The 10,347-nt window shown below is 39.9% G+C and overlaps 1 protein-coding gene across 1 annotated transcript in view; it reads right to left on the bottom strand.

Annotated features, from left to right (window-relative positions):
* LOC128735778 (zinc finger protein ZFP2-like) overlaps window positions 1–9,687 on the bottom strand; it is a 66,834-nt gene extending 57,147 nt beyond the window's left edge. Inside the window, exon 1 of the mRNA XM_053830266.1 lies at window positions 9,407–9,687. Coding sequence (XP_053686241.1) covers window positions 9,407–9,414 — 8 coding nt within the window. The 5' untranslated portion in view covers window positions 9,415–9,687. The remainder of the gene's footprint in view (window positions 1–9,406) is intronic.
* Between the last annotated feature and the right edge of the window lie 660 nt (window positions 9,688–10,347).

Below are 10,347 nucleotides of genomic sequence, written 5' to 3' on the forward strand. Positions count from 1 at the left end.
GAAAGCGCCGACTCTTCGACAAAGGGTACTTCGGAAAACTGAGCTAGTCAATCCCTTGTCGTTGTGGTCGCAATAAAAAAAGATTTGTGTTTTGTGCATTGAGTGGTGGATTCGAAATCACAAGTGAAGGATTACGATTACGTCTTTAGGGCTGGTCACAAAGGAATTTTACTAGATTGAACAGATCATAACGAATTGTATACAGCAGTAAGCTTTACATAAATTGCTTCACACACATCGAAGAATTGCGGAATATTTTTTCCTCCGATGCCAGAGTTTTTATTTCCTCTGCTATGTCATTACGATTCCATTGACCATCGGAAATCATTATATCACTATTATTTGGCGTGATCCCCCTAACTCCTCCGAAACAGTATCAAACCATCGAACTCATGTGGGTATATTTGACGGATACAAGAATAGAAGGATACAAGCTTGAAGCAAAATTAAGCAGACACTGACCGAAGAGAAACAAATTTCTGTAGGTACCCACCTCTAATGATTTGATTCGAACGGCAATGCGAACTTTGAAGGCCAAAGCTGAAGATGCGATGCATTTCCAACTGCTCGCGGTGCTGCATGTCACCTTTCCGGTTGCGCTTCCCCCTAATCAATGGAAATCAATATAATTTGAGCAGACAATTTTGAGCAAACTGCCATATCGTACTATAGGGAAGAACTTGCAAGTCAAGAGTGTAGTATGTTCAAATTACTGTGTTTGAATTTTGCTAACGTTGTGGAAGATATGAGATATTTTGTAGATAATCATTTTGAACTTTTGAATGTGAATGCTGATTGCTTATCTTACTAACCAAGCAGTATGAAAAAGTTGCATCCCTTGTGTGTAGGAAATATTTCAATGTATGGCAGTTACACCATTCGTTGTATAGTTCTACTTTCAATACAGTTTACGTGTTTATTGAGAACCTTTATGACATATTTGTTGGAAGAAATCCCCCCCCCCCAACCCCTTTGTGCTTTTTGACGAGCTTGAGACGTTTCTCAACAGAATCACACCGGGCCGCACCTGGTCCATGTGCATCTCGTCCCAGATTTTGGAAATGGGGTTCTTAAATGGGTCCATTCCCAAGCAACCAAAAGTTCGAATTTCACTTAAGGAACGAACTTGGAAGTTTTTATTTGGTACACATTTACCTTCGCAGAACTTTCTTGCTGAACAACCAGGCGCTACATTTGTAAACCGAACGTCATTCTCAATAAAGTACCGTTAATATCTTTATCAACTTGAAAGTTCAACATGCAGCTTGAAAGTTCAACATGCAACTTGAAAGTAACTAAAAGTTTCGATAATGGTGTCTGTGTTTAACCAAACTTTAAAGTTGCCTTGAGACCGCTGCATAGAGCGTTAAGCAGCTTCTAGAAACTTTTTTAAAAATGTATAAAATAGCACTTTGAGTTCTATTTTCATACTTTTCTATCCTATTTTCTATCTCCGCTATCTAACTTCTGTAAAGTCGGTTCAAGCGATTAAGATGGACCATATAAGAAAATTCTAAAATTCCGCGTTGCAAGCCTATTCTGATTTTGCCGATGAGTTGTTCTTGAGTGTAAGTTCGTTTCGGGGCTGTGGTAAATGAGAAAATAGTAGGGGAGTGTCGTCGTGGTTGGGCCACGTTTTGGAAGTCGCCCATAACTTTCGTTTCAAAAGGAATTTTGGAAATCTAAATACATCGTCAAAGGTCTAAGAATAAGGTATATTTCCGGAAAGTTTTGAACTGATTGCTTGAAAAACAAAAAAGTTATAGGCATTTGCGTGAAGACAAAAAATGTTGTCATAGTCGAGCCATGTTGTACAAGTCGGGTCACCGCAGAAAATCTAAGACATACGTATTGAAATTCTATATAGAGACATGAAAAAAATGAATTCCGTGAACAATGGTTCATATAGGTACAAATACCCTATTTTTAATTGCATTTTTGCGAAATTTTGGCGATCTTGTAAAATCAATATTGCTACAATCGCCTTTTCCGAAGTGTACAACTACAATGAAAAAAAAACAACAAAAATCTAGGTTTTTATCGTATTAATTGTGCTTTTGTGCTGCTTCATCACATTTTACGTGACTGACATTCTCTAGCGATTATTGCGCTTCTGCGCTTGAAATTATGGTGGCCCAACCATGACTACTCTAGTGGCCCGACCTTTACAAATAGCGCTTTTCTAGTATTTCACCTTAGCCTTCCCAAACACCTTACTGGAGGGGATTTTTCTATAGTCTTCGTGTGCAGCACAACACACTTCATACATTTTCAAAATTTACCTCGATAATTGCATTTCATGAATCATTTCTTGAAGAAAAGTTCATTGCACCTGGAAAACTTTTTTTGTAAGATTTAGTCACTGAATTCATTACGGGTGTTTTGAATACGTGATTGAAACTCACAATATTGTGAAAAGTTAGCTATCACAGTAAGAAGTTTTACAATGGTTGTATCATAGTTATCATGAGTTACTGAAACTGTAAAATCGTGATGGCCCGACCATAACAGTGGCCCGACGATAACGACAATACCCTAATTCGAGTAAAATCGATGCAAATCGCATATTCCAGCAACGGAGCAATGGTATGGATCTAAGTCGCCGTAAGGGAGTACTCGAGTTCAAATCCCTAAGGTTTGGTTGGTTGTGTGTGAACTTACAATAAATTACATAGTTTTTATAAAAAAAAACAGTCGATTATTCTTCTGATGATCTTTCATTAAACAAAATAATGTATATTGGTTATCACTATTAACCGAAATTTAATGCCTTAGTTTAAATGAGAAATGTCATGATTCAACAAAACAGGAAGAAGTGGGAAAATTCCCCCAATCTATTTTATTTTTAAGATCGTTGGAGTTACTTTTTGAGTTGAACAGTGTTCTATATAACGACTTAAGTGGACCTTTTGCTAACTTTCTAGTTCTGTTAAAAGCTGCTTTGTATTTCAAATGTATTTAGCAGGGCCAATCGTCTGAACCTCCTCTGCACTCGTTCAATTCGGAAGTTATGATAGAGTTGATGCGTAGTCCAAATTAGGTAGGCATTTTTGAGAAGGGTTAATTCGTCCCACAATACAGTAGCGTAAAATAGTAATTATCTTTTCGTCAATGACGAAGAGGCATTCCAGAAACATGCAAAAATTATTCTTGCATGTGATTGGTTAAAAAATGAAAATTTATTGTTGTAGCTGTATCAAATTATAGCATACATTTCAACCTGATAATATGCGGATTTGATATCATTATACAATGTATAAGATGCTGTCCAGTAAAACTTGATGCCAGCGGACAATCATTAGAGGGCCTAATTAGTTATAGTATAGTGTATATATTAGATAGAATATTGTAGTGTTTAAGAATTAAAGGCGTCAAGTTAACCGGGACAGCATCATATACATAAATTGGAAAAAAAGATTACGAATTACGAATGTAGATACAATCCGGTCATTCTGGACATTTTTCAAATGTTCAACAGTGTTACACAAATTTATAATGTTAGATGAGGTCGAGATTACTATTTACAATTAAAAGTAAGTCAAGTTCAGATTATCTAGATACCTAATTTACAAAGCGTATAAAATTATAATTGAATGATCTAAAAGTGCTCAACATAAAAGGAAGAATCTCGTCGGTGTAGATTGCACTGAAAGTTTGTAAGTTGTAAAGTGATTATGACAAACATTGTTATTAAATTAATAAAATCTTGCAGCTAAAGCTGAGCCCATCGAATCGTTGCATTTTGCTAAGGAAACAGTGCCAACAATTCTTTATAAATTTTCATCGTGAGATCCCCTGAAAATGAGCCGAATGGGTGACGACAATCTGAAATCCGCTTGCGCAGTCTGCGATCGACCGAACAATGCTGAGGGACATGGTGGCATGTGACTCCTGCGGCTCCTGGTATCATTTTAATTGTGCGAACGTAGACGAAAATGTAGCGGATCAGTCGTGGAATTGTACTCCGTGTGGCAACGCAGGTCGCGCGCAGTTGCCTGTACCTGTACCATCCAACGCAGGGAAGTCTTCGAAGACATCGGATGTAAACAAATCCAACACCGGGAAGAAGTCGACAGCCAAGGGGTCTGTAAGTGTTGCTTCTAGTGTTAAGGATAAAGCGATTCAGATAGAGTTGAAAATGCTAGAAGAGCAAGAGCGAATTAAAGAGCAAGAGTTGATAGAGGAAAAGGAGATTAGACAAAGAAAGCTACAGCTAGAAAGACAAATGAAAGAGCGTGAGTTAGCATTAGAAGCCAAAGGTTGGCTGAGGAAAAGGCGTTCGAAGAGAAGCAGCTTGCGGATGAGGAAAAGCTCAATTAAAAATGAGACAGCAGTCTCTCGAAAAAATGAATAGTCTTGTCCGGCAACTGTCGCACCGCGGTAGTGATACTTCAAGCGTTTGTCAAAGTAAGGCGGTGAAATCCGTGGAAAAGGTGAACTTGTGGTTGCAGCAATCAGATAAGCAAACAGGTGGAGAGAATAAGAAACAAGTTGACAATGTTTTGGAAAGGAAACCGGTAAACTGGTCAACAGTGATGTTCCCCGTCCCAAACGCGACCATATTCGTAGAAGTATCCAGAAGCCGAAGGAGCCCGGGAGAAGTAAGGACGATGATAGCCAGCTCCTCATCACAGCGAAAACTGCAAGACACTCCGAAATCAGTGTCGTTGTAAGTTAGACCTGAACATTTGTACATTGAATTTTGAACATTGTAGAACATTTTTCGTGATTGATTTGTAGTTTGCATCTACAACAGCATTGCCAAAAAACTTGCAGGTCACTTTGGAGCATTAAGCAATCCTCCCTTTTTCTAACTGGATAAAACAGCTTCACATCGTAAATAATATAAAAGCATTGTTGCTTACGGTAGGCAGCTCATTCATTAGTATAATGAACAGAAGTGGTCCCAAATGACTACCTTGCGGTACCCCTGACGTTACAGTATATAGTACGGAACATGCACCTTCTACACTAACATGTTGCTTTCTTCCGGTTAAGTATCCATGGATCCACCTCATCAACGAAGCACCAATGCCAGCATGTGTACCGCGCTCAACACTTCTAGAATTCCTAAAAGATCGAAGGGCTTCGTCATGTCTGTATACACGCAGTCAACTTGGTAACCCGTTTTCATCCATTCTATGACTCTTGTGGTGAACTCACACAAATTTGTAACCACTGATCGACGCTTGAAGTATCCAATTCTCTACAACTGAGTTTAACTTACTATAAACAAGTGCTTCAAACAGTTTCGGGACCGCACTAAAATAGCAACCCCTCTACAGTTTTCTGTTCTCAATTTAAATCCCTTTTTATGAACTGGCGTTAGCCGTGAGATTTTCCATGAGTTGGGAAAGTTTCCTGCTGCTAGCATTGAGTTAAATAATTTGGTCAGCGGAATAACTAACGAATTGCAACACTTTTTTAATAGTTTATTAGGTATCCCATCCGGACCAGATGGCTTGGTTGGATCAAGTGAACGCAATCCACACTTAATTTCCTCTTCGGTGAAAGTGATAGATTCCATCGTTATAGTTTCCTGGCGAGGACAATATTCATTGATACCCTCTGCCTCTGCGGGATATATTGATTAGAAAAAGTCAGCAAAAACCTTAGCGGCGCTTTGCGGACTAGATGACTTTGACGTCATTATAAATGCAATATCTCTTCGAATAAATCTTTCTTGTTTGTTACGACTAAATTCTGAGGATTGACGTGGGGCAATAAATTGGCTAGCACCTGACCCCTGACCAGAATCACATTAGGAGCTGTCAAAGAAACAGAAACGAAATTATTTTTCCGTTTTGTCGTACTCCAATTTAGGAGAATATCAGGATTACTTTATATGTGAAAATATTACGATCAGACAGCGAAAGCCTAAAACTGAAGTATATCATGCCATTACCGCATAGAATAGTGAAAAGTTCTACCTGCCGTCATCGCACAGACAAACAGATGTTACACTCACTGTTCCATTTTTCGTACACTGTAACAGTAATTTCAAATTTTGTTTTGGTTGGGAATGTCTGCGCTTTCGTTAAAGTGGCGCTTTTTAACGAAAGGCGGGGAAGGCCAGTTGCAAAACATTTGCTTAACCGGGGACAACTTCTGTTGTTCAATCATATTTGGGAATGTTGATCATAGATGGTGCTAGTGTGTACTCAAAATGCGCGTGACGAAGGTATTTGTAGGATTTGCGTGTGGTCAACGTGAAGAATGCAAGTTCGTATTGGCAACATGGCAGCATGAACGTAAAGCTTTCTCTTTTAATACTTCTCATTAGAGTGAACTGTTTTATGCGTTTTGCGTTTCCGTAAAGTTTATGAAAATCCGTAGATATGAGTCCTTCAGCCGAGAACCGGGGTGGCTCTTGCCGTATTAAGAAACCTGGTCGAGCCATCTAGCACGTTGAGCCCCTCTATTCCTGGTGCCGGTGGGGTTCTTGAAGAGAACGAATTTCACTGCACAGTCGTCTGGCATCCTTGCGACGTGGCCAGCCCACTGCAGTCTCCCAACTTTCGCCAGGTGTACGATATGAATCTCTCCAAGCAGTGCCTGTAGCTCGTGATTTATACGTCTCCGCCACCCTCCGCTTTCCGTTTGTACTCCGCCAAAAATAGTCCGCAACACCTTTCGTTCAAAAACGGCAAGTTCACGTATGTCTTCCGTTAGCAAAGTTACTGTCTCAAGTCCGTAGAGGACTACCGGTCTGATTAGTGTTTTGTACATCGTCAGTATTTTGCGGCGGCGTAGGCTCCTTGATCGAAGCGTCTTGCGGAGGGAAAAGTAGGCTCGATTTCCAGCTTGAATGCGTCGTTGGATCTCCTTACTCGTATTATTGTGGGCGGTGACCAGAGATCCCAAATATACGAACTCATCAACCACTTCCAGTTCATCGCCATCAATAGTCACTGTCCGTGGGAGGCAAACGTTACTTTCTCGGGAGCCTCTTCCTATCATATATTTGGTTTTCGACGCATTAATTTGTAGCTCTATCATCCTAGCTTCCGTTTTTAGTCTGGCGTAAATTGCCTCCGCCGTCCCACGGTTTCTAGTAATGATGTAGAGGTCGTCTGCAACGGCTAGGAGTTGGCTACTCTTGCTGAAGATCGTTCCTCTCGTTTTGATGCCCTCTCACCGGATCACACCTTCCATAGCGATATTGAATAACATACAGGACAGTCCATCCTCTTGCCAACGCGAACGTAGCACATTACTCGTTCCAAAGAAACTTTGATTAGCCGCGTCAGTTTGTCCAGAAACCCGTTCTCGTGCATTATCTGCCATAGCTGTTCGCGTTCAACGGTATCGTATGCTGTTCTGAAATCTACGAAAATATGACGCGTGGGCACGTTGTACTCTCGGCATTTCTGGAGGATTTGTCGGAGAGTAAAAATTTGATCCGTAGTAGCACGGGCCCCCATAAAACCCACCTGATACTGCCCTACGAATTTTATTGCTATTGGGGATAGAGGACGCAACAAAATCTGGGAGAACACCTTGTAGGCGGCGTTAACCAGCGTAATACCGCGATAGTTACAGCAGTCTAGCCGATCGCCTTTTTGTAGATGGGACAGACTACGCCTTCCATCCACTCCTCCGGTAGTTTCTCTTCTTCCCAAATTCTTGAAATCAACCAGTGATGTGCTGTTGCTAGCGGTTTTTGGCTATTTTTGTAAAGTTCTGCCGAGAGTCGGTCCTTTCCGGCGGCTCTATTATTCTTCAGTAGACCGATTTCTCGTAGATCCGTAGAAACTTTATAAACCCGTAGAACTTATTTATTTACATTACATATTTTCATCAACAGGCTGATTTCATGCCCTAATGATATATTTAAGTTGATTAAAATTGCCCTGAAATTATGTTTAATTGCTTCCCTGCAACTCTAGGTAGGTCTCGTAATTCGTTCGTCTGGCTGGAATTTGCAAAAATTCACGGCTTTGCAAAATTCTTCGTTGTACCTGTAGACAGGTAGATGTTGCTGAAATCCTTAGCGATTTGGAACATGAAGCCAAGGTTTTTAGAGGCCTTGCCGACTACATAAGCCAAATCTAGCTAAAGCTAAATCTTTGATACAATTTGTTCTTCCAATAACGGTTCCCAAAAGCTTGCATGCATTCGAATGTGATAAGTTTTTTCCTTCTTGAAAAAATGATGGCACATTAGCTTGGATTAACCTTCATATGGTTTGTGCTACAACTAAATCTTTAGATGCGGAATCACCGGCGGTCTTTAGTTTTTGGTAATTATTTGGGTATTTCTCTAATAAATATAAGATGAATGAATTCGCTACCTATTAATAATTTTAATTTGCCCAGTTAGCTTCGAGATACGATGCAGGTCTAACAAGCTAGGCGTCGTAGGTTCGAATCTTGGCTGAGCTAAGTTTGTAGGTTCGTGGCACTAGACCCGTAATGCTTTGTGCTTAATAGTTTTGACGTAGGACTTCGTCTTACGGCAAGGTTTGGGATAGGGTGTTATTCCAAAAAATCGAAAAAGCTACGTTACTCTGAGACACTGTTCGATACCCTGTTTTGACGTTTATTTAAATGAAATTTCGAAAATTTTAAATTTTTGCCTAATTCAATAAATTTTTGTAACCAAATATGACTCCAGACATGCCACCATAACTTTTTATGAATGTATCAGATCTCAACGATTGTGAAAAAAATAGTTAAGTACCTTGTTAAACCTACTTTAACATTTCTAGAAATATTTTTTTGAATTTACTCCTGAAAAATGTCATTTTTTCATAAAACTCAAATGTGCGACCCCTAAATCGCGTCAACCAACGTTGACGTCATATAAGTTTTGTTGTGACACCCTAAGCTATCATTTGAGGGTTTTCTGACATAGTGCTATTTTGGGACACTCTAATATAGCATGTATACAGGGAGAATCGATTGATTACATGCATGGATACATGCTACTATCACTACAAAGAGTCTTACGTGGCCCTGCGTCACCTATGTGTTCGTGTCTTGTACACAATCCCTCTGATTTTTTCAGATATTTTTTTCGCTTATTTAGAATTTGATTGAAGTTGTATCGCCGATAGAAACACGAAATAACTATTGCCTGGTTTTTGCAAGTTTAACATTTTGGATTTTTTTCACGCACATCGGAAGCTTATGAAATTAGTAACTGGAACAGGTCAAAGTGTTACTAAGTCACATTAAATAGAGAAATGTGAAATGGATACACGAAAAAAATATTGAATATCCAGCGGAGTCCGCCTAAAGGCGGCGATGAGCACTAGAGGGATAAGCATGGATCGCCATTGAGTAAATGTATTTGTCTTGTTCAACGATAAGACAATTTAGTCAGAATATTATTCAATTGGATGTTTTTGTCCTCGAGTAAAATGATCATTGCAACAAATAAACTCGAACATAGTTTCACTTACGTATTCATTGTCGTGCAGTTTTGCAGTATGACTATAGGTCCTATTATTTTGCACTCGACACGCACGAGCTGGATTGCAAATCGTTGATCACAGGTTGCAGAGGCCGCCTCGTTCGATTAAAATCCGTCTGCACCGTTGGTTGCTGTCGACCTTCGACCGGGAGGATCTTTTGATGTGCTGGAACTTTGCCGCTCTGGCCAACCTGGAGCCGAAAGAGCAGCAGCAGAGCAGTTCACTCGGGGCTTAATAATGGTGTCTGAAATTAAATCACGCCCCTACACGAGCTTCCATCATGAAACCGGGCAGAACACACAGCGGATTATATACACTTGTTCGTTTATATTTTTTTCATTTTTAGGTATTGCACACCTATGTAGCAAACATTTCATCCAATTTGCAGCACCGTCACGTCGTCCGGCTGAACGAGCTGAATGTGAATGAGCCAGGATTAGACGTTTTCCAGTAGACACCACCCGCACTCGTCACTGTTTAAACATCCATTCAAATACTCACTGACATTTGAATAGTGAATAACAAACTTCCCAAATTAACCGTTATTTCGATTTCACTGCATTTAGTACTGAATTGAACTATAATAATATATTTAAAATATCTGAAGAGTTTTCGAATATACACTGACTGTAAACTCACAACGAGAAACGCGTGCTTCTGCTGCAACAGCCAACAGAAGAATGAAGAAGAGACCATCCTCATTGGCCATGCAGTACACGCGATCCCGTGCCATATCCGTACCCTTGTAGAAGTGTATGTGTGAGCCGTCCAAAGAAATGCCTCCTTTTTACGGAGGGGAGAATGTGCGCGCATGTGTTTGAAGTTTGTTTACGTTTTTCTTTAACACTACCGGTATTCTCTTCTGTCCACCACGTGGATTCTGGAAAACTTGAGATTTATATTCGCAGTAAGGCCACTACAAATATCTT

The sequence above is a fragment of the Sabethes cyaneus genome, chromosome 2 (assembly GCF_943734655.1).
Source record: "Sabethes cyaneus chromosome 2, idSabCyanKW18_F2, whole genome shotgun sequence".
Classification (NCBI taxonomy): domain Eukaryota; kingdom Metazoa; phylum Arthropoda; class Insecta; order Diptera; family Culicidae; genus Sabethes; species Sabethes cyaneus.